The 24,694-nt window shown below is 47.7% G+C and overlaps 1 protein-coding gene across 1 annotated transcript in view; it reads right to left on the bottom strand.

The window, feature by feature from the left end:
* Positions 1-24,018, bottom strand: part of tnrc18 (trinucleotide repeat containing 18) — a 44,882-nt gene extending 20,864 nt beyond the window's left edge. Inside the window, exons 1-9 of the mRNA XM_086132055.1 lie at positions 23,832-24,018; positions 22,000-22,368; positions 9,464-9,604; positions 6,759-6,860; positions 4,890-6,638; positions 2,261-2,345; positions 1,873-2,087; positions 971-1,117; positions 552-736 (exon numbers count right to left, since the gene is read on the bottom strand). Coding sequence (XP_085988181.1) covers positions 552-736; positions 971-1,117; positions 1,873-2,087; positions 2,261-2,345; positions 4,890-6,638; positions 6,759-6,860; positions 9,464-9,604; positions 22,000-22,207 — 2,832 coding nt within the window. The 5' untranslated portion in view covers positions 22,208-22,368; positions 23,832-24,018. The remainder of the gene's footprint in view (positions 1-551; positions 737-970; positions 1,118-1,872; positions 2,088-2,260; positions 2,346-4,889; positions 6,639-6,758; positions 6,861-9,463; positions 9,605-21,999; positions 22,369-23,831) is intronic.
* Positions 24,019-24,694: the final 676 nt, after the last annotated feature.

Genomic DNA, 24,694 nt, shown 5'->3' with positions numbered 1-24,694 from the left:
GACACCGTTTGCAAATGCGGTGCTGATTGACAACTTTCCAAATACATCCGATGAGACTCTTACCGAGTTTGCTTCATTTTTTTTTGTATTGACAGCCATAGATACGAGTCATCGCACGTCTCTCGTTTTCACTCAATCACGCAGATCCGGCGGACACACATCATGCACACGTTTATCTCTGATCCTTTTTTTTTGTCTCCTCTGCTCACTCTGTGCTTAACTCATTCAGTACCAGCCAATTCTGGACCAAGTCCGAAAAGACGTTTAAAAACGTCTTTGGGAGTGAATGAGTTAATTTACCAAGATGCCATACAGCAGGCACTAATTTGTACATCCACTCTGAACAGATTGCACGTGCTGTTGCACCAGCTTTTCAGACGCGCTATTAAAAGACGCAAAGGCAGCCCGAGCAATCCGTCTAAGGTTTCACATTGCACATGCTAAATTCATCCGATTGCACACGTTCCTCCCAGAGCAGGGGAGATGAACGGTGCGGCGAAATGACCACCACCCAACTTTTTGTGATTTTAATAGAAACAAATGACACTCACAACAAGCTGCGCATTCCTCTGCATCTCCAGAACCTGCGCCGTGTGCTGCTGGATCATGAGTAGCTCCTGTTGCCGGAGCATCTGCTGCTGGGAGAGGAGCTGGAGCTGGGCTGCGTGCTGCAGGGAGGTGCCCGTACCGTACATCCCCGGCCACACGGTGGTCCCGCGCTCCAAGACGTCTCCTCCTGCACAAAATAGAAGGGCAACAAAAAGAACGTTTAAACGTTTCGTTTGTTTTGTTTTTTTAACATAGGAGAACAACTTTAACACTGATTGCATTTTCTCAATGCTTCCTCAATTTCTCAATGTACTGTATCGTAACAAGAGTTAAAGAGGCGGCATGAGGTACCGGGCGCCATATTGGCGTTGTGAAAAATCCTGCGATTCCAACGGGGAGAAACTATGAAATGCGTTCATACCATAGTGCGGCAAGTGTTCTGTCGGGATGACGATAAGCTTCCCAGTCTGTGAGTCTCTGACAAACTGGTACGGAGGTGGTATGGAGCCTGGTAGGGGCGGCGGGTAGCCTGGGGGAAGCGTCTGGTGAAGGGAGGAAGAGCTCAAGCCTGAGAAGAAACGGAAGGTTGGGCACATGCCGGTGGGATGGGTCAAAGGAATCAAAAGAGACAAAGACAGGCAAACATTTTCTTCAAAATGCTCAAAACTAACATTTGTACTGCCATGATATTTTCATCCGGTATTTATACCCACGATGAGGACAGAATGAGTTCTATTTGGGGGGGCTCAGAGTGAATTTTGCTTCTTTGGGGAGGATCGCGTCTAGACTGCGAGGGCCCTCGGGGAGCTGCGCACGCCCGCGCGTGTTTTGTGTGCGTACAGTGGACGTGCAAGCCTGAAGAAATGCGCGTGTGTTGACGCGCTTATTTCTGGACTGGGAATGAGGCATAGGCCTGGAACGTCCGGCAAAGTTCAGGAATGTCTGCGGCACTTGACCCCTGGAGGCGGCGGCTGGTGCGCCAACCACTCGAGAGAAAGCCGACACTTCCCTCTGTTATTACGCCAATTGGAAGACCGTTACGCAGCCGCACGGAGGATTCCGCACGCACGTCCTATACGCGAGAGTTAAAAGGAGTCGGGACTGTCTATAGCGCCAGGTGGAATCACTCGGATGACAAGGCCTTGTTTACATGTAATACAGAAACTCATGCGGCTTTCATGGGGGGGGGGGGGGGGTTGTTCTTACAATGAATAAGTGAATAAAATAATTGGATTTAATAGCAGGATCTTTTTTTTTTTTTTAAATTGTGACAAAGCTGACATGAACAACCCATCAAAGCATCTAATTTGTCTGTCCACATACTGTATGGGGAGCTGGAGAGCCAAACCGGAGGAGCGCCAGGGCGAGGCAGCCAGGGGTGAGAGGTCAGAGTTGATGGGTCGGGATGCCATCGCCCCGCCCCTCCAGTCACCATAAGGTTGGGGGTCATGAGGCTGGTTGTCATCATACTGGGCGTCAAGCTGCTTGAAAGCAGCGGAGGGTGCAACTGGGTGAAGTCGGACAGCTCTTTGGGGTCTCTGCAAAGAAGCGGGAAGCAAACTGCGTGTAAAAAAAAAATCAAATAAAAACAGCGTAAAAGTTGCATGTGGTGGTTTTGGATTGCTGGAAACGTGATTTGTCCAACAACAAAAAAAAAAAAGAAGACCGTTAGCCTGTTTCAGTGGCCATGCCTGTGAGACGTCCGCCTCACCTGAGCATTTTGTCATCACGTTCCAACCGGCCGGCGAGCATTCGGTCTTCATGACGACGCGAGCGCTCTTCACCTCGTTCTTCATCTATGTTGGCAACAGACAAGTCGGGGTCATATTTAGCGCTTCCTGCTAAAAGATGTGAAACAACGATGAACGGGGGTGGGGGGGGGGAGACAATTTGGTTGGCCGATGCTCGGCTGTACCATTTGACAGACTGAGCGCGGCTTCGTTACGCAACACGACAACAAGGCCGCGCGCGCGAGAGGTTAATTAACCGCGGCTCGGTTTGTCGGCCTCAATCTGACCGCACCGGTTCCAAATGCATCGTCGCGGCGTCGACCTGACAGGATGCGCCGTGTTTGATGTCTCGCGGCTTCCTGCTGCTCTGCTCTTGCCGCCCATTTGTCACAGCAGTCAAGCCTCAATTCAAACTGGAGGCAGTTTCAAGTCTCTCTTTGGTATATTTGCACCGTATTCACGACGCATTCCTCGGGACACCCCCATTGAATCAATTCACAGTCGTTACACTTTCACAACAACTATCAATGCGCCGACCTTAACCGTGTTGACCCCATTTGGGATGAACCACAACAGAGATTGTGAGCCAGGTGCTCTCTCGGGTCCAACGTCGCTAAACATTGTCCTCACAAATGTTCTTTTGCGTGGTTGGACCACAATTCCCAGAGATTCACCAAAATCTTTTGAGAGAGGACCAACACTTCTCAAAGTAGAATTCTTACACAAGATAAGATAAGAAAAGCTTTATTTGTCTCACAATGGAGAAATTCCCGGTTGACAGCAGAAAAATGATGAATTGTGAAACATACTTCCTTCGACATTTGTCTCTTTCGATGGCTAACAGGAGACCAATGAGATAAACCAATCGTCAACAAAAGACCGGCATCCTCCAATTCAAACAAATTCTGTCAAACTAACTGCAGCAATTTTGAAATATCGCAACAGCACACGCCATCTATTGTAACTTCGGTTTCAAAGTCGGCTTTGCGGTCCGTCAACCTTCACGGCTAGTTAGCCGAGTGTTGCGCGAGATTAGCGGCCGCCTGGACGCACGGTGAACTCAAAACTGAAAAGTTTCGAAAGCTGGCGCGATTCAGCGGGGCAATGTCCTCACTCTATCGAGGAAAGAATAAACATGAGGATCTCTTTGCACTCCCCCCCCCACCCAGCCGAGCTGACTCAAGGTCCCCGAGGTACAGAGATGGGGAGGAAGGTTTCATACGACTGTGCCGAACCATTCAGAGCGAGAGAGAGAGAGAGAGAGAGAAAATGTATGTGCAGGGACAAGAGACTTTAACCAACCCTGACATGCTCCGCAGGAAAGATTTCAAGACTGTTACCAAGGTTACAAGGAGCCTGGCCCACATGCTATCCTCCTCTGCGCATCACAAAGCCAGTGATTAGGCAGCACCTTTCCTCCCCGGCTCACCTCTCTTAATAATACTCGCTTCTTCACGTCCCACGAGAAGCTCTCTCTTCCCATCTATCCGCCTGTCAAACCATCCCTGCATCCACACCTCCTCCTGTTGTATTTTTCCACCCGCGGTTTTAATGCAGTTACAGTGAAACTCCTCTACAATGAAATCATGTTTGCGGCAAGACATTTTTCACAACAGGAGGTTTGAAAAATGTCAAACAGGGCCCCCGTTTGAGAAATCGGGCTATTCCCCCACCCCCGCCCCCCATCCTGGCAAGGAAGAGACTAAAGGCCTCAACCGGGGATGGACGTGCATACGCAACCACATGCTAATAAACACTCCATGAGTCATCTATTGTACCTCTCATAGTCTTTCACACATTAACAAAGTCCATCACTCGGGAGGCTCATCATCGCTTAGCAACTAACCAATGGCCTTATTGTCATTCAAGGCTTATTTGTAGCTTTTCGCCGCACTCTGTGATGCCATGTTTAATGCGGAGTGGGCGGAGGTGAGGCTGGGAAACTGTAGGCGGCCCACAAGCTGCAGAAAAGAGCGAGAGAGGGGGCCCTAAGGTGGGACAAGGAGGGAGTGCTTTGCCAAATAACTCAGAAGTAGAGGCATTGAAGGAAATCACAAGAGAGCAGAGGATGGAAAAAAACAAAAACAAACAAAACACTTGGAGCCGTGACAGACAGGAAAGAGACGTTTGGAGAGAGACCGAAAGAAGGCCGACGACAGAAGGGTGTAGAGACAAAACTGACTCGTCGAAATGAGCCTAACGACAACACGCCTCGCATGACGCAATTAGCAATCCGGACAAAAAGATGTCCAATCACGTTACGGGCACGAATGCCGAAGTCAAACAGAGCTGAGAAAATACGACTTTTGAGCCAAAGGAAAATGAATCATTATTAATTCATCCAAAGCAAAATGAGAAATGATTTGCTCTTGGTTCATTTTAATGAAGTTGGGCCGAGTTTCCCGCAGTATCACTGGGAGGGGGGGGCTGCAAAAGGAGCGTGTGATGGGAAGGCAAAAAGAAAGCTGATGGGGAAATATCACACATGTATCCGCTGTCGACGCGTGATCGGAAGTGACTAATTGCCAACGGGCAGGTGTGGAAAGGGGAACAAACGGTTTGGCCCCCCATCACCCAGTAAAAAAAAAAAAAAAAAAAACCAATCATTACCTTTAATAGCTGTCGGCAGCAGGGGCCTCTGGGAGTCTGAGGATCCGCTGGTCTGCTTACTGCCGGTGCTCTCTCTTTGGCGGGCCACGGCGACGGCGATGCCAACCGGAGGGTGGCGCACCTCGCCCTCAATCTCTCGACCGAAGGAGCGGGCGCTGTCGGGTCGATCCTGTTCCCTTTTCAGCTGGGGGGGCACCCTCAATGACCCGGAAGCACTCGAGCCCACAACCGACCTCTCTCGGTCTCTCTCCCGCTCTCGATCGCCGACCATCCCGCCGATACTGGCCAAACCTCCGAAGGGCCCTCGGGTGTCCGCCGCGAGCCTGGAGGAGGCGGCGGGCCCTTCGGCGGCAAAATTGCCACTGTATTTAATGAGACTCTGCATGGCCGACACCTCCGAGGGCGCGGAAGCTCTCTCCGCCCCGGCGGACGCTCCCGGTCGGTAAAGGGCCGACGGGTCCAGGTAGAGTCTCTGACTCCCCTCCTCGCCCGCGCGGCTCTGTCCGTGCTCGGCGGCGTGCGTTTGCGGGGAATGCCCGCGCGCGTTAGTGTTAGCGGCGGGCCGGTTGGCCGTGTGCGGGGAATGGGAAATCGCCGCGTGCGACGGCTGACTGCGCGGAGACGAAAGCGCGCGTCCGTGTTGGGCGGCGAGGGCGGCCATGTGATTGGTCGCGTAGCTGGTCAAAGGACTGATGGAATTCCAATTTTTGTCCGGCCCGGCCCGCTGGAAGCCCAAACGACTCGAGTGTTTGGACATGTCCCGGGCTTCGGGGCTAAACCTCGATTGATTGGAAGAGTGAGAAGAATCCTGGCCGCGTTTGCCAGCAGAGCCATTGGAACAAATGACGGAACCTTCCTCTCGATGATTGCTCGAGTCGCCAGGCTGGGAAAGTCGAGGATGTTCGATCAGGCCCCTCTCAGGAAACCTGTAGCTTTCCCGTTCCGGCTCTTTATCATTCTCTCGTTCTCTGTCTCTGCATTTGTCACCGTGCTTGTCGCGGGCCTGCGATGCGATCTGGATGGGCCCGACCCGCTCGTCGTAAACCTCCACAGAAGGCACGTACGTCGGCGCGATGACTCGATGCTCTCTCGTGCACTCTCTGAGCGCGTGGGGGAGGGGCAGGGCAGTGACGGAGGGCTGCAGCGAAGGAGGGAGGGCGTAGGAGAAGTGGCGCGGTCCGGCTGGCGCCGAGTCGTTCCTCCTTTGTCGTTCGGGGTGAGAGGCTGCCGGCGAGTTGGAGTTATTCGAGTTCGCGTTCGAGTGATGGTGGGCCCTTGGGCAGAGCTCCCCTTCACGACTCCCTCGGTCCGTTTCGTGTCCAAGGAGCCTGCTGATGGCGCCCCCTGGAGGGAAGGAGGGGAGCGCAGGTGACGGCCGTGAACTGGGCTCCCCCGTGGAGGGCTGAGAGCTGGATTTCTGTTGGTGGTGGTGGTGGTGGTGGTGAGGATGGAGGGACCAGCCGTCTCTTTCGGTGTCCCTCTCCCTCTCTTTCTCTCGCTCCTTATCCCCGGGGCGCCCCCGCCGATCTTCCTCGCTCTTCCCATCCAGCGTGAGATCCACCACACTGTGCGGTCGCAGCTCCTCTCGTGACCGTTCTCGGTCTCGGTCCCGTTCCCCCCGATAGGCCCTCTCCCGGCCGGCGTCTCGGGGCGCCCTTTGAGGCGGCGTCGAGTTGGACGGTGTGCTTTGAGGAGCCGACGGAGGACGTAGGGGCGCCTGGCTGACAGCCGCCGGCAGGAAAAAGCTCTCTGAAAATCAGAGAAAAGTCAAAGAAAAGCGAGCTTAAAATAAATACCTCGGGACATGAGGCCAAATTAGATGCTGGAGTGCATCAACAGGAGGAGGGAAGGGGGGGAGAAGTGACTGACCTTTGTGGGAGTCATAAAGGGGATTTTGTGGAATTGAGGGAGGGTCCAAGTGCCCCAGTGATAGGTAGGGACTTGCGTACAGGCTGCCAGGAAGAGGGAAGCCTGGAGATAAAAAAAAAAACAGACCACATCATTTGATGATGTTTCGGAATACAACTGCGCCCTTCATCCGTTTCATCCACTCCATCATTTCAATTGTGTGCTCAACTCTTCAACAAAAACCAACAGGTTCTTTTCATTTGCCCGAACATCACGTTGGTCAACGCGTGCACACAAAATGCAATTTCTCCAATTCGTTGACTGTGGCCAAAATCAACAGGCGCCGATGAAAGTCCAGCAAAGCTACGTTTTAAGAGAACTTTTGAATTCAATCACAAAATTCTGAAATGTTACTTATGTCCCTTGAGTATTTTTTTTTAAGTCAAAAAGGGGAATGTACTCATTTGAGAAATCTGGATAATCGCCAGGCAGGCAACGCATTCATAAAATGGTGACTAGTAATCATCGCGTTAGCAACAGCCTATCAGCCTTCTAAACGCACACGGTTTACTAGAACGTCGAATGTGTCCCGTGTCATCCAATATCTTAATATTAGAGCTTCTTTTGCAACTGCGGTAAAAGCCTTTCATTATTGTCAAACGCTCAAAGCCAACAGCTGACCATCCTCCTGTGGGCCTACATCGCTTCGATCTTTCCAGCCCAGCATTCACTGAGTACCAGAAGAAGAAACTACAGATTAACTCATTCACTCCCAAAGACGTTGAAAAACGTCTTTTCAGACTTGGTCCAGAATTGGCTGGTACTGAATGAGTTAAAAGGCTGAGATCCACTTAAGAAAATGCGCCGGTGTTGAGAACCACCAAGAAACTTGGCCTGAAGACAGAACATATCTGGGGCAAAGCAACACGACGTTTCAAAGTTGCGATTGCAGGACGCGACCTAATGACGGCCTCCGTGATCCTTGCTAGTTCCCTTATTAGCTCAGCGTAAAATGAATTTTCACCAGTCCATGCAACTGTGAATGTTTCTATTTTTAGGTTCAGCAGCCCCAAAAAAAAAAAAAAGACTGATTTAATTATCGCTTCAAATCCATTGAAACTGTGCACAGAAGGACGACGACATGAATTGGGTCATAGTCTGAATGCTTATCTGAGCTTCCTATTTGAGCATGACAAGAACTGGCATACTTTATGTCAGACTTTGCACACTTTTCTTTTTTTTTTTTTAGTGTATCCCTGCCCCCTCCCGCAGCCACACCTGCAGTCAGTTGTTCCATTCGTGGGTCAACAGCGGGCTAAAGTCTGCCTCGGAGCCAGCTGTTGCTCTCAGAGACCAGTTCTTAATATAGAAAAAAAAAATTCCGCTGCCCTTTTATTTCCGCGCTAGCGACGTGCTTTTGCCGCAGCCAGCCCGGCGTGAAACGGCCGAGCGGCAGAACCGGCGTGTAAATCTGTCTACCTTGCGAGAAGGCGGACACCGAGAGGCGAGCGGGTGCCGCCGCATGGCGAAAGGCACAGTCGGGCGGAAAGAAAAAGGCGGCGTTACAGTGAGAGGGCAACTGGATGCAAGGCGGCTTTATCACTAGGCTTCATTGAAACACAACAAACGGCCGGCGCTGATCTCTCGCAGCTTTCATCCGGAGTGACGCGTGGGTGTGTCCCAAAAATAAAAATAAAAAATCGGACTCGAGGCCGCTGCCCAGAAATGCTTCCAAATTTTACCTTCAGCTGCTACTGTACTACAAGCAGGCACCGGGCATCGCGAAGTGCCTTCAGGCCATGACGAATTTGTATTTATATCCGTGTCTATGTCCTCTTGAGTCAGCAGCGGGGTTTTAAGCCAGATCTCTGTGCTTAAATTCAGACTGCATTCAAATTTCCATCGAGTCTACCATCTCCTGAATATTCGGTCAAAGGGGGTTCGGGGGTCCGTCTCCACTTTCTGTAAGCTTACTCTAGCTAATTCATCAGCACCTTAGACTCACATGATAGTGAGGACCTGTCTTAACTCCACAAAATGGGGATAAAGTGGAACAAAATGATCACCTATCACCGGAAAGTCCTGCAGATCTGTCAGGTCCACCGTGCAATCATTTTTTTTTCTTTTTTAACATGAACCCCAAATGAGATTCGCTCGTCTTTCCACAGGACTCCCCACTCGAGCCTCTCGCAGATGCCATTGCAAGATGTGCCTCATTCGATACTTTTCTACCACTCCGGCAAGACTTAATCGGGGAACACGTAACGAGGGCACACACACTCAATCACCGAGCGCAGTTTTAGAAAGGAGAGGACAAAGACTTCCCCGGAGGAGACAAAAGACACGATCATCCATCCGCACATGCATGCACGTGTGTGCCGAAAAGCTAGGTCAGGGAGAAAGAGAGAAATGTTGAAAAAGTGGGGCAGGAGAGGGAGTTAGAGAGCATGTTGGGCACCAGGCTTGGGGGGGGGGGGGGGGACTAAAAGAAGGTCACATTAAACTGAGACATGGCAGGTGAAAGTGAGACTGGCTGAGTGGAGCAAAAGGGAAGCGAGACACATTTAGGACAGAGCCAGGAGCAGAGCAAAATGGGAAAGACTCCCACCGGTGGAAGTGATGAGACGACAAGGAAGAAGAACAGGCCTCTGGGGGGGGGGGGGGGGGGGGTGAATGGCGGGCGCAGAGTATGGACGCCGGTGATTGATGGACTCGCGAGAATTTACCTTCGTGAGCGTGTGATGCCCAAAGCTGAGCCATCGGCAAGCCACCGGGATTGGATGATCGGTACGGGGGGTCGGCGGTCAAGGGGGAGGGGCATGGATATCCGGCCAGGAAGGGATTGGATCCCGTAGGGAAGGCATCACCTGGGGGGGGGAGAAAATAAGGATTGGCAGTCACCATAGCAACCACCACTGCCAAAAGTAATAACCAGACAAAAGCAATCAATATGCAGAACTGTGGATAATAAATATTAACAATACCCTGTGGCCGATGTGTAAATCCCCGCTGATTTTCCAATCGTGCAATGACAGCTTTATCGGGAGGAAATAAAGCAGATTTAGGCTTAATGCAACCTGATGTTCTTTTTTTGTTTTGTTTGTGGGGGGGGGGGGGCATACACAAGGGCACCTTGTTTTGAGCTGAGCCAAACTCTGCCGCATGGATTTGCATTTCAACAACAAGTTCAGGTGCATCATGGACATTTTAGCTGTCGCAACCATTTCAGCATCTCCAAAACCGAAAAAGCTGCCAAAGGGCGGACAATTCGGAATTCAAGGGATCATTTCAGAGGCGGGGAAAACAATGCACACACACAAAAAAATCGAGCGGTCGAACCAGTGTCATTTAAAACGCGTCAGGCAACATCGTAATGAAGCTCAAGAACATGTTTTCAACTGTGGTCAATTTAGTTCAATACTCACGAGTGAATGTTCAAATGATACTTTCAATATTCTAATGTTACCTAATTAAGGTTTTATGACGCCAAGGTTTGTGATTGATTTGCAGCAGTCGATGTGTATAGCGGAACGGAGAGAGGATAATCTTCCAGGTTTTATTATATCGACTGCACAGGATTCCCTTTAGGGCTGGACAGAATTACGTTTTATTAAGCTTTATTTCAGATTGAGCAGAGATCATTCCTAACTTGATTATCACAACCAACGGGCATCAGCTGGACCACGATGACGTCCGCTGCGCATTTAACCCGCGCGAACCTCATTCCAGACATGTGCGAGATATGCAGCGTTCAAAGAATCGAGCAGAAATCCAACGCGCCACCTTGAAAACCAAATCCTTGTCAAGTCAGAAATCCTTGACTCAGCAGCGATACTTTAATCGGGCTATTTTTAAGCGGGCTCATCACCAAGCACTATCAGACCATTAGCAAACGTTGAACCTTTGAACTATTGCCGCTTTCTTCCAATCGCACGTCTCAAGAGCACGAAAAAAAAAGTTTCGCGTTTAGCCGAGGTGTCCCATCACTATCCCGCCCAGACCATTAACCAAAAGCAGCGCACAGCCATTAGCCTGATAAAACTATCCATGTGTGTAGTGGAAGGGGTGCTTTTGCCTCTTCGACATGGGCAAGGGGAGAGAGGCGTGCGTGAGTGTGTGTGTGTGTGTGTGTGTGTGTCTGCGGGTGTCCAATGGGAATCAAGACGCGCGCCAAGGAGTTTTTTTCCCAGCATCTAAATACAGTGAAAATCCTCTACAACGAAACGTACATGGGCGAAAATACCCCCTAGTGTGAAAAAAATCTTCATGTATTAACAAAATTCCCACCACACTGGTTTAAACATGCGCAGTAGTCCAGGAAGTAGTTGTTATTGTTAGTTTCAGATGCAGCAAGAACGTTGCATTGCTAAAATGGCTACAAAACGGACTTTTGGATGTCAAGCAGCTAAGACAAGAGCTCTGACGCTGGAAGAGAGGGTAAAAGTGATCAAAATGAAAGACGGAGGAAGCAAAATAAAAAGACATTATCCAAGAAATTGATGTAAGTGAAAGTGAATGCTGATCGTAAATTTCGCAATTTCTTTACCTTTTTTTCTTTCTAAACTGACTATATGAAGTGTCAAATAAATGTATGCTAATACTTATGCACTATTGGAATTTAAAAAAAGTACACATACGTTTGTGTGTGTGTGTTGTGTTTACATCTGAGATCAAATTTGCTACAGTGAAAAGCCCCTCATTGTGAAAAATGTCTTGCCGCAAACATGATTTCATTGTAGAGGAGTTTCACTGTAACTGCATTAAAACCGCAATATGTCAGCACACCGATATATTCTCAAATCAATAAATACAAATTTCCAAATTAATAACCAACGTGGCCATGCACGCTCCCATTCCGCAGTATGCGGAGCCTCCTCCGCCATGCCCCGTGACACAGATTTCGTCAAAGCGCTCCAAGTTTGTAGGCACCGCAACGCAAGAGTCAAATGTTCAGTGTGTGTGTTTGTGCAGTTTAGGAAGAGCAGTGTATGATCACAAACATGTGCAAACAGTTCTGTGTGGTTTTTCTTTTTCCACTGGATGCTCTTTGAGAGAGGCGCGTGGCCAATAAGTGGGCATATTTTATTTAAAACGTCACTTGCAAAAACACAGGGCACAATACACACAGACGCCGACAAAGTGTGTGTGTGATTAACCTTCAGTTTGTCCCGGTCGGTTAACTCTGCTGGAAAGCCATCCCCGATACCGCCGACTGCCCCCCACCCCCCTCCAGCGGGTAGCAGCGTTAGCAGCAAGAGACATTACAAGGACGAGAGCGGAACCTTCAAAATTGAACATTTCATTCAGCGACGAGTTCCAAATTCTCCCGATTTCAAAACCATTCTCTCAAGGGGGAAAAAAAAAAAGAAAAGCCACGAAATGTGTTCCAGGCTTAAACTATCGCGCCTTCGTGAAACATTTTTTTAACTGCGCAGGCCATGTTTGAATTAACGGGCTAACATTTTGTAAAGGGAATCTATAAAAATTTTGAAGAGCTGACAAGATGTGAAATGGGGAGGGACCAGAAATCTGCTTGCGGTACAAAACTCTGTGATGCACTATTAAAAAAAAAAAAAAAAAAGACTGCTGCGGGATTTTTCCATTCTTGTGGAAGCTCATAATTTGTTTTCACAGTTTGAAATTAATTAGTTTTTGTCAATCAATAGCAAATCAAAATGGATTGACAGAATTCTTGGGCCAACACATCCTCATATCCAGTGGTAGTCCACCTGCAGTTATTCCTCAATTTGCGTGTTTGCTGCGGGCTTGTTCAGCATCAAAACAGCGCCTGCTGCATTTTTTTTGAGCGACCAAAGAAATTCCCTTTTTTAATTCAAGTCAGGTTTTTCCATTTGACTTCTGCGAACAGCAGTGGCTTTACTACGGCATTCGGTGACGTTGTCTTTGCACACAATTTACCGCGGCATCTTTTGGTTCATTTACTGTATTCCCGTTATTGTTGTCAACTAAGCAGAAGTCAGCAGTGAAAGAAAGACTGCAAAACCAGAGAAAACACAGACGAGAATAAATCTCTCCGCTACAGTAAACGCAAGCCAGAACGAGAGATTAATACCCACATGGAACATCCGTCAGCTACATTTTGATCGTATCACGGTAACAGCACAACAACGCCCCTTAAATAGTCAACATTTATTTCATGTGATAAACAATTTTTTAAAAAAGGAAAGGGCGCGAGTTCAAAAACAAACCGACGCCATATCACACGGAAAAACACTTGTCGGCGATTGTCATTGTATCGCTACCTTTTTCGATTCTATCTCCGCCTCATTCCAACTGTTACGAAGTGTTCCTGCGTGCTTGTACGTGAGCGAAACGGCGCCACGGACGCTCACACAATGCAGCCAATCACCACCTGCCAAGGTGGGGGTTTTTTTTAAGTTCCCCAGCAGATCACATTCCTTCGGGCCCAAAGAGCAGCCTCTCGCTACAGAACACGTTAAGCAGCCCAGTTGCCCCGGTCGGAGTATGAGGGCATTCTTTGCATCACAGCCGCCTACAGACGGGCTGCGGGCTCCATGTGCACACACATATGAGGTGTCAAAAAGTTCCAGGACTGGCGTCGCTCAAACTACGAGTTTTCCTCTTTGATGTAATTCCCCCTGGAGTATAACGCAGCCCTCTCCACCTTTTCTGTCACGCCTTAATGCACTCCCGGAAGGATTCTTCAGAAATCCTGCGCAACTGTGCCATGGCTGTGATATTGTCGATGCCTCCAAATGGGTCCTGTTTAGGATTAAGAAAAAGGGGCGGGGCAATCACACAGACCCAGTTCGGAGCTTGCGCCGTCACAGCTTCAGGCTCCTCTCGACAAGGAACAGTCAGATGCTCGGGGCTAGGTGAGCAAGCGGGTTGTCGGGGGCGAAGCGGCCGCAAGTTGTCATGCCGCAACTCTCGCATCGTCTTGTGCACCGGACGAAGCAAAAGCGGCAGAATCTGTAGGTAGACGGGGGCTCGCCCAGCACACCGGTTTGTAGTAGGGAAAGCGGGCGAAAACATTTGTTCCAGACGCAACCTCCAAAGCATCTTGAAGGGAAATGTATCTCAAAATGTTTTGGAATGAGTCGAATGAACTCTGTTCGCTTTCTTCCGAGCCTTTCTTTCCATCGCAAATTCCTTTCTTTTGCCAACCCGAGTCTATTTCCCCTCGCACGCGCACACGCACACGAAACAGCTCCCACTTCACAAGATGGTTACTTTGCCATATTGGTAGGAGTGAGTTGCCAGGAAACATGCTCCGACTGGAAGCCTCTTCTGAGTCTCCATATTCAGATCCTCGATAAAAAAACAAAACAAATGAAAGGTCAGTTGGAAATCCATTCAGGGAAAGTTGCTGCCATGGCCAACAGCGGACTTGGTCAAATTGGCTTGGGGGATTGTTCATGAGTACAGAGCAATGACAAATATTACAGAAAAAAGACTTGATCATTAAAAAAAAAAAAAAAAAAGGCAAAATAAAACTACATTTTAAAAAATGTGAAACGCCCCCCCCACACACACCATCTGTTATCCATCAGTAGTGGGGGGGGGGGGTCATCAATTGATTTCTGTTTTTTTTTTTTATTTCCAAGAAAAAAAAAAGACAAACAATAAAACTGTACTTCCAGTCTGCGCCACCTCCAAGCACCACACTGCCACTGGTATCCGCAACGAGAGACTTTTCTTTCCCTTACACAGGAGGATGCAGATTTGCAGTACACACGGTCACATTTCAAAATCTGAAAACGCTTACGTGCCGAATATGGAAATATATCAGCCGGCTAATATGTTTTGGATCATCTGTGACTGCCGTTTGGCTGCTCTTTGAAACAAAGATTTACAACCACACCAAAGTGGATATTGGAATCGTTTCGAAAAGCAGGCCTACATCAGCAATGAGTTTTTGGGGTAGGCACGTCTTGCTATCTCAAACATCTACTGCGCATACTTTGGAAACAAAGCTCAGCCAGTAGTGTGCAGGCCTCAGTCAAGGCCAATTACCATCATCAGCAAAACTTCTTGGACGTTTGGTTTCGAGCGTAATGCTAAAACACATTGCAAAACACCATAGATGGGCTAACAAAACTGTCAGCGACACTGCGATAACTATGAACCCTTAACCGGACCAAGCATACAACAATACTTTTGACATCCAGTGTGACCTTCAGTTACAAACCCCCGTTTACGGACAATTCGGGTTTCGTGGATCCGTGGTCGCGCTTCCACTCGCGCTGCGTGACAATCGTTGGCAGTGCGCGTACTGCAGGGCTATCGACTAAAAACGACTTGTCGCCCTCCGCGGTGTAAAGTGAAAATCTGCTGCATATGTGGGGAAAAGTTCCGCTTCTGCAACCTCGATCATCCAATCACAAACGGTTGCCGTTGGCAACCCAATACATGTAATTGTATATCTGTCAGAAAATAAAATCTGCAGTAGGTATATTATTTACGGTATTGTAGAATTTGCTCAATGAAGCAATGAATGGTTCATGTCGGTAGATTTGCATCAAAACAGACGTTTGTGCACGTTGCCGGGAGGCGGACATTCCACCAACGTTCCATTCAGCCAATCACAGAACTCAGAAGCGGCCACGTCCGCTTGCCGTCTAAGCGACTCATCCAAACGGAGCCCCACACGTCAGATGGGGGTTCATAAAATTGCGTTCCTCAAGACATATTGAACGCAGAAGCGGATCCCACGTTGACACGTTGAACTTTTGCTAAACAAGTAGACGACGAGCTAAAGAGTCTGAATGGCTCAACGAAAAAGGGGAACTTCTCAAGCGCTCGTCATAGACGAGCGGAAGGGTTCCGTGCCGAGTTTCTTTTCCTGTTTTGCTCTTCGATTAAACCGACAAATAGAAAGCGCTCAGTGATAGCAAAATTAGCGTGTGTTTCAGTACACCACATACTGTATACACATTCTGTGACGCGATATGTGTGCCTTAGCTCAATAAAGGTTCGTCAACACTGCCTTAATCAATTGGCATTTAGTTTGCTGGAGTCCAAAAACTGTTCTTCAGACTCCAACCAGCCCAAGACAGCAACTGCGGCGCGAGCTACCCCACAAAAATATATATATATGATGAACACAAATCTCTCACCAAACACGTTTTGCACTCGGAGGAAGTTCCAATGAAGCTCTCTGCTTCAAGTAGCATGTGTTTTGCAGCGATAGGAGTGACACACACACACACACACACACACTAAAGTGTCGAACAAGGGCGGAATTTGTTTGTACAGTTGACATACAATAGTAACAGCGTGGCGTGCGAAGATGACAGTCAATTGTTGATGAAACAAAGGAAGGATCAGCCTGTCGCAATATCACTTTTCCCTCTCTGACACTTTCACAACGCTACACATTGAGACTGCAATCCGGGGGCTCTTAGTCCAAATATGTAACCTTTCATTGGGGGGTAGGGGGCCAGGGGCGGGGTGGGGGGCGGGGGGCATCCAGAGACTCACCAGGCCAGCACAAAGACAAGACGCCATGTGACCTTGGTGTGTTTGAATGATGGCAGAGCGGACACGTTAGCTAATGCGCGGGCTATTTCGACATGCTACAGCATGCTCATTTGTGCATCACACGCACACACGCACACACACAGAGGTCTATCGGTCTCATGTTTGGCAGTTGTGCGCACGTGGTATGCTAGTGTGCCGTTTGTCTACCTCTGACAGCTTTATTGTCGCAGGGGCAGCAGTGCCTTGTGCTTTCCCTTAAAGAGCCTGTTTTCTTTCCTGAAAGATTCAATTTATCTGAGAGGGGACGCGTCCTCCGTCTTCACGCGCGCGCGTGCACACATACACACACACACACACAGACAGAGGACTGTGCCTTTGCTCACGTATAAACACACGCACTCACTACATTAACATGAAACGTAAACAGACGCTATCCGAGCACCGTGGAAGACAAATTGGGATTGGCTGGGACAACGCCGGTCCTGCCCTACAAGCTGCATGAATTATATTTCCACTCGAGTACCTCGCTGTGCGTATGAACTGTACGCATGTATAAGTGTGTGTGCGGGTGAGTCGGAAAGAGAGAGCATTTGAAGGGCTACCACATTCGTCTGACTGCATTCGAGTGTGTTGTGGTCAGGATGAATCTCGAGACGGGGAGTCCCGGGGAGGGCGGGGGGGGGGGGGGGTAAACCCCTGGCCCTCGCAGCAATAAGCACAATCACATGCTCCCATTCCAACACACAAGTCATTTCTTCTCACACAAAACGCATCTCTTATCCCCTGAAAAGAAGCAAAAATAAATAAATAAAAATACAATACTTCCCACCCGGGGGGGGGGGGGGGGGGGGGGGTTGTGAAACCGAGCGAGTCTTCTTTGTTCTCAAGCCCTCGTCTCAAGACCGTCATCAGCTCCTGTTTCACTCCAATAATCATTTGGTCGCGAGCCCGCTTAAGTATGGCTTTGCTCCAAGAACCGAGTCCGAAACATTGGGAGTAGCTCCGCTTCAAAGTCGTGGTCTGCCGTCACGGACAATTGCTCGACAGCGACTGACACCCCAGTTTGCATGTGCATCTGGAATGTATACCCACGGCGCTCATCGCTCACGGCCGATGTCATTCATCACGGCCGCGGCAGTTGTTGTAGGGAGGGCGGGGGGAAATCGGCATCCTCGCTGGGAAATGCAATGCGAGTGAGCATTAAGGGTTGAAAATGGGGGTGAAGCTGGGAAATGGGGGGGGGGGGGGGTTCAGAACGGCGCAACTAAACACTGTCTTGATTGTCAGCACACAATTTGAAAATAGCTTTCAAATGCCTCCTGCTTTCTTTCCTTTTTTTTTTTTTTTGCAGGAATGGGGAAGAGGCATTTCTGGCCTCGTCTCATTCATCAGCGTCGTTACGTTTGCGTAGGTCCTACATCTGCTCCTCCGCGTGCACAAGGGGAGCTAACAGGACAGATGGCCTCATTCTGGTGAAGAAAAGCTTGGGTAGACCTCTGCTAGACAGAGAAAAACGTATCGCCGCAAAAACAGCCACTCGGGTCGCATCATTTAAGACATCGTGGAGAACATTTGCAACATTGCTTGCATTTTAAAAGTGGTGCCGGGTAGAAAGCTCAGAACCGCCGATGCGCCCCTTTAAACACCGTTGTTCATGTTTTGGGTTCCATTTTGAAATGCACTAAAGATTACCGGTAATGGCAATTTAAATTGCGCCATCATTCACACACAATGCGGATACAAAGTTGAATCGACCATCATCTTAATTGTCATGATTCACTTGTACATCGCTTAACTAATACAAGCTAATGACGACTTTTATAAGAGCAGCTGCTTGCTCGGTAGTCAACTAACAGTAGTCAAGTCATCTATGCCTTCTGCGCAGAACCCAGCGAAGCAAATCTATTACCGCAACTCTGTGCACTTTCACACGGCCACATATCAACCGACAAATCAGTGCCAGCGTCGGGTGTGTGTAAAAATACTTGCGGTGCGACAACAACTGCTTTCAACATAGCAGGGAGAAGTGAATGTCAGGTGCTAAACGTTATTGTTTTTGGCACTCCACTAGAGAGGCGGCTCTGTTCGAGCTTTGGTACCACCTCTGAGTGACTTAGTCCTCCATTCCAAATGAGAGGACAGAAAAATAAAAAAGCAAACAACAATTACAAAAAGATATGAAAAATGCCAGCCAGGTTTTACAGGTAGTGTAAAAAGATATGAAGGCAGACCCCTGCGAGGGTGTAATAGTTCGCTACAAAAATGAAGTGTGGACTTCAATTTCATACAACAAAAACACCAGCCGGGCTTATTTGATGACTCACTGGGTGCTTGAGTTCAAGCCGTTTGTGGTAATTAAAAGTGGAACATTGCTACCATTTGCAATTACCAAATAACTGTCATGTCGCGGAGCCAGCGTTTTATTATTGCAAGCACGGGACCGGCATCTCAATCCTGTTTGGTTGATGGAATCTGTAGGGATATGATATTGAAGAGCAGCCATAAAGCCAAACGGCCTGTTTCATATGGCGGCGTGTGGGCTGGCGAGTGTGCGGACGAGAAGAGTCAGTAAGTGAGAGGGTCAGTGTGTGGGCGGAAACCAACACGCATCCCCGGTTTCATAAGGAGGGTTTCAACTGTCAGCCTGGATTGGAACAGTCTTTGGGTCAATTTCGTTTAATAACTCTCTCCATGTACACACCTGCACATTGTCCACACACCCCGTGCCAAATTTAAATTAGTTTTTAAGAAATCCCCAAGTACAGTATATAAAATAAAATCAAGCTATTCTCTTTCATACGCATGACATGTTTTGAGCAGCACAAATATATTCGCGTAAAGCCACCGGTGGGTGGACTTCTCTCCGTGATGTGTGCGCACTCACGGCTGACAACGAGGCGCTCTAAAGCAGTCGCACCGGCGCAGATCCCTGGCCCGCCGAAACTCGAAAGCGGCAATGCCGGCCAACGATCGGAAGGGGTGTTACAATGCATTTTCAGGGTGTAGGCATAGCTAGCTAGCACATAACGATTACACCGGATAACTGCTGGTGCAAATAAAGGCACGCCAGTTTTTATATCGTAAGGGAGAGATGGCTTGTGTTGGACTCCAAAGTCCATCACTGGGAGCCACTTGAGTAAGTTTAACCATATCTTAAAAATACAAATAATAATAATAGTCTTATCGTAACAGCAGTCATTCGTTTTTTTTTTAGATTAGATAAATGATTGTCGTTTCATACATATCTCAAATTCTGGAATAACCTTTAACATACGACACCGTTTGAGCGCATTTAAAAGCATTTCTTAATTCCATGCAGCTGCGTACTTTGCGGCCGGTCTATAAACAACACTATTGAATAATTGCCTCATTAAACGCAAACAGTCGTGCACAGGTTCACTTGTGGAAAGACAAAAAAAATCATGCTGGTTAGACTCCCACTTGAGGAGAAGTTGTTGAAAACGTGTCCCATTCGCGAATCTGCTGCTCTTTGAACTTTTGGATTTTTGGCCTGCACACCGACTGGAAGTGCCTCCCCCCCCCTCCTCCGGTCTGTGATTTTGACGTCAGGTTTTGCGGACTTACTTTCTCGTACCGTTAGGCTCGCCCTGACTGTCAGCCATGCGAGCAAGATGTTTCCACAGCTCACCCCCGTCCGTGCGTGCCTGTCCTATCTTAACGAGCTGCAGACGAACGGCAAAAGCTTTGGACCATTTCTCGCTTGGTCCAAACACACGTTCTGAGGACTTTTTTTTTGGGGGGGGGGGGGGCGCCTCCCAATACAGAGAGCACTGTGGCTGCAGAGCCACAAACTGTTGCCTAACGCCTGCTGCGTTAGTCACTCTGAAAACACGGGCACTCAAAACAAGTGGTACTGTGTCATTTTTTTACTGCGCACTATCGCAGCCGCGTCAACCCAAATCAAACATTTCAAAAATAAATCTCCACTGCTCTGATGAGTTGGCTTGGGAATGTTTTCCTTGCCGCGCTCCAAACTATAAAGCGCATCTGGATTTTTTTTTTTTTTTTTTTAAACGGTCAAGCTGCAACACACCCAGTCAATATACTATTAGCTCCGCATGCTGATAGCATGGCTGACATAGTGAGTGCGTGCGCGTGCGTGTTGACAAATGAAGGCTCTTTACAGGGTCCTGTTTCATTTTACCAGACACGTAGCATAGTGTTACCTGGAAAGCTTTATGTCCCTGAAGCTGCACAATTCTGGGTGGGGGGGGGGAAACCATGCCTCTCAAGCCGATGACATCCTGCCGTCACGCATGCTGACGCAGCTCGGTACAGCGAATTGTTATCACACTTTAGGCAGACCTTTTGTGCCGTTTTGACTTTTAAGACCGGAGCGATGTCTTGTCACCTCTGCATTCCGCCTTCCCCACCATGGCTGAGCGTTTTGTTTTTGCATTTAAATATTAACAGCGTGCTGCCGTTTATTTTCAAACTTGTTTGACGGTTAAAACCACGACACCAAACGTTGCCTGTGCACTGAATAGCAATGATAACGGTGACAAATTTACTATAGAACATCATGTCCCCCGCCCCCAAATCCATTTTCATTTATTCCAAATTCAAACAAATCAGGAGTCAACCAAGTGTAGAAAAAAAATGTGGTGTGTTCATCTCACCCAACGCGACGCAAGCTACACACAAACCACATTTGACAATAAGATCGAAAGAATGGCCCCCTCATCTGAAAAATTAGCATCTCTTGGGGTTTACCCTTGAACAGAAACCAGAGAAACTGTAATTGTATATCTGTCTGCAGCTACATGACTTCAGGGGGGGGGGGGGGGGTGTAACACGATGACAGTATTTGTCAGACTTTCCATTTTCCACCCCAAAAAAAAAACCTACACCTCCTACAGCTGTAACCTTTCCTCTATACAACGTATGTTTAGAACGAGAGGCTTCTGGACGGTCCCCTGCTTGGCCACAAGGCTATGCACACATATACAAAACTTCCATTACTAATAACATGAGCAGACGTGACAAGGCGGTGCAACTACACGGTAAATCACTTGCTCAGAGGGGAATAACAAACACTGCATTTCATCTACCGACTGGTCAAGTCATGAAAAAACACTCACTAATCAGCTCCAATAACACAAGGAGGTTGTTTTAATGCTTTACAGCAAAGTCACATTATCCAGAAAACGCAGAAGAGCAATCGGCTCGCCCTTTCCAAGTAGATTTCCCAACACAGAGACCGAGAGAAATGGAAAGAAGAGAAACAGCCACGGGCGGAATGTTCCCAGAGAGAAGTGCTCCCAAACCGTACAGATGCACTGTCGCGATAATAAACACTGCAATCCAGCTCAGCCAGCAGTCCAAGTATCACATTGTTGCAACATCACACGTCGAGCAGTCCAATTCTGACAACATGCGCAAGCAACATTTGGAACACGAACGGCGGTTTAATGGTCTACATGCAATCCAAGTGCACTGCCCTCTGGCCTGCCCACTGCTGTGCTCCTGTTTGGGCCAAGTACTTTTCCACTCATGTGTTGCCCACCGAAAACCGTGGGAATCCTTCACACAATGTCACTTTCATATCTCGAATTAAAAAAATATATATATAATTGCCATTGTCATTTTTACAGTCGCTGCCTCCATAAAACAAGTCGACATCTGGCCTAATTTGCAACATTATAACATCATCCAGTTATGAACGGGCATGCCAAGTGACACAAACAGTCCGCCTTTGACGTTAATAGTTAATCCTTAGGAGTGTATTTTATGGCACTCGTGGTGGCATGAAAGTAGTGCAAGATTATATACTCACTGTGGTGTCCGTGGAGGTTAATAGCCGATGGTAAGAATTTTCCCGAGTGGAGGGGCGGCGGATGAGGCGCGGCCAAGTGGCCGGAGGAAGGAGGGATCCTCCCGGCTGCTCCTGCAGCCCCGAGTCGGTGAGGCTCCACGGCGAGCCCCGCCAGCAAAGGGGGAGGTACGTGGACGGATCGTGGAGCTCCGAAATCTCTGCCATCCATTATCCGCAACAAGGAAAGTTAGGATAAGAAATTGTCCTTTCGGTTAGGCGACCTATTCCGGAAAAAAAAGCCAGTTTGGGCTATAATAGCAATAATAATAATATGAATAATGTCTTTAGTGGTCCGGAAGATCCGGACTCATTTTCAGCCATTCTGATGACCTGTGAAACAAAACAAAGCAATCAATTGATTTTAAATACCAGAAAACGTACATTTATAAAAATAGACAGATTCCTTCGTGCGGATTTTTCATGATTTCGGCGACCGAGCGGCGCATCGGTGCAATGACGCAGTTCGTGGGAAATAAAATCCACTTAAAACGGACTGAGAGTTCATTTCTACTAGTATTAAGAGTTTAACTCAAGGTCAATCATTTAAATCGCGATTGTACCGAAATCGACAACATTGTGGTTCGGTGTTAAAGCATAAAAGAGGCGCTCCGTCCCCCCCGATGCTCAGCGAGCAGTCAGCCGCTACAGGGCTTCGCGTTCCGGGGAAACGCGACCAGCGCGCACCGGTCAGTGGCTCCGCGCCGCCATGAACATACTCGGCAATTATTGCATGGTAACGCATACGTTCATATTTTAATGCATTTTTACATCGACCAGCTTTCTTTATTTAACCCAATTTCATACTTTAAGTCGTAGTCACTACGCAAACCGAACGCAGCGTAAAATATACAGCGAGTGCACATTCGAAAATAAAAAAAAAGTTGGAAATAGATAGCCGTCGTTAGTCACAGCCATGGTGGCGTTTTGTTGCGCATAATTTTAGTCCGGGGGCATCGGGTACGTATGTGTGCTAGTTTAAAGACAGTAAAATCTCATTTACATTCAAAAGACGTCGTCGATAGATATACACATATATTCCGAGTCAATTTTTTCGCACGAGTTTGACCGACTTTGTAAATGAGCTTTCTGCGAGCTAGCGCGGAGTCTTAAGATAAAATAAAATTAAAATCAATTACTGTGGGGAAATAAGTGGAAGACTACCATCTGCACATATTGTGACTGCCTTTACGCGAAAATACACAAGTTAACTTGCTGCGAGTAACTGCGAATCATCTTTAAAATTATGAATGCATCCGCGGAACAAAAATGAATAGCGTTAAATCGCCGCTAAACAGAAATATGATTCAACACGGCGCAATGTAAAAAAGGAGAAAAGAGAGTGAAAGTGGATTTAACCTTCAAATGATGCAAACAAACATTACAGCCATGACTCGTGATATGCAGGCGGGCAGGATCACTTGCACAAGGCTCGCTCGACAACAGTTTTGTTTTCGAAAACCAGCAGTGCAAACATACATTTACTTCCGCAGGCAATATTAATGAATCCGTACGCGGAGTTAAGACAATATTTGGGGCTGTGATCTGCGTGCTTTAGTGGCGGAGAAACACGACATTAAGAGCCACGTTTCAAAGTTTGCAACCATTGCGTTAACGGCTAAACTTTCCCAGGGACGGGGGAGGGTGTTTATAAAAAAGTCATGTTTTTACTCCGCAGTTAACCGCCAAGAACCGACCAAAAACAATGTTGATTGTGAGAAATAACGAAAAATCGCAACAATTCTTCTTTAAGGCGACCGAGGGAAAAAGTACGAAAACAAAGTCAAAGCGCTTACTTGAAAAAGGAGGGGTTTAAAGGAAGCGATCACACGATTTAAAAATGCCTATGACTCTCGCAAAGTGCGTCCAAGTTGCTTGGAGAACTGCTGTAGTCCATTCCAGGCTCGCTCGAAGGTGGACTGCGGGGGTAAAAAGGGGAAGAGAGAGCCCCAGTCTTAGCCGTTTACTCCTCAGCAATGAAACATAGCATTGTTTCGCAAGCACCGCCCAGTTCGGTAGCACCGCCTACTTAAGAATCCCCGCCCATTTGTTATCGTCAGCTACTCTGTGATTGGCTACGTTTCACGTCGATCAAATTCTAAACACTGGCCCTTCACCAGCACTATAAAACTAATTATGGAGCGAGAAAGGCTTGGCCGTTCGTTTCAAGGTCTCTTCTCCCCTCACTCCTGTGGACTGACTACGCGATCAAAATTGAGGGTTGCTGTGATGGTTGGTGGCGGTAGTGGTGCAAGACGACCCCCACGCGCACCAATTCCACGCTGATTAGAATGGAGGCGCAAAGCACAGGGGAAATGTAGAAAACGCTGCAGTGTTTTTAACGTAGTTTAGCTGCAAGTGGATTAGAGTAACTTGCATTTTACATGCTGTTATGCCTATCTACTAGCTATATATATATATATATACTGTATATATATATATATATATATATACATATATATATATATATATATACATATATATATATATATATATATATATATATATATATACACATATATATATATATATATATATATATATATATATATATATATATATATATATATATATATATATATATATATATATATATATATATATGATATGTATGTGTGTGTGTGGCAGCTTTTCAGCTTTCATCTAACGGAGTCTTCGA

The sequence above is a fragment of the Hippocampus guttulatus genome, chromosome 16 (genome assembly GCF_054856545.1).
Source record: "Hippocampus guttulatus isolate MCC_2025c chromosome 16, RoL_Hgut_1.0, whole genome shotgun sequence".
NCBI lineage: Eukaryota > Metazoa > Chordata > Actinopteri > Syngnathiformes > Syngnathidae > Hippocampus > Hippocampus guttulatus.
The sequence above is the reverse complement of the archived record's forward strand: the minus strand, read 5'-3'. Positions and strand labels throughout refer to the sequence as shown.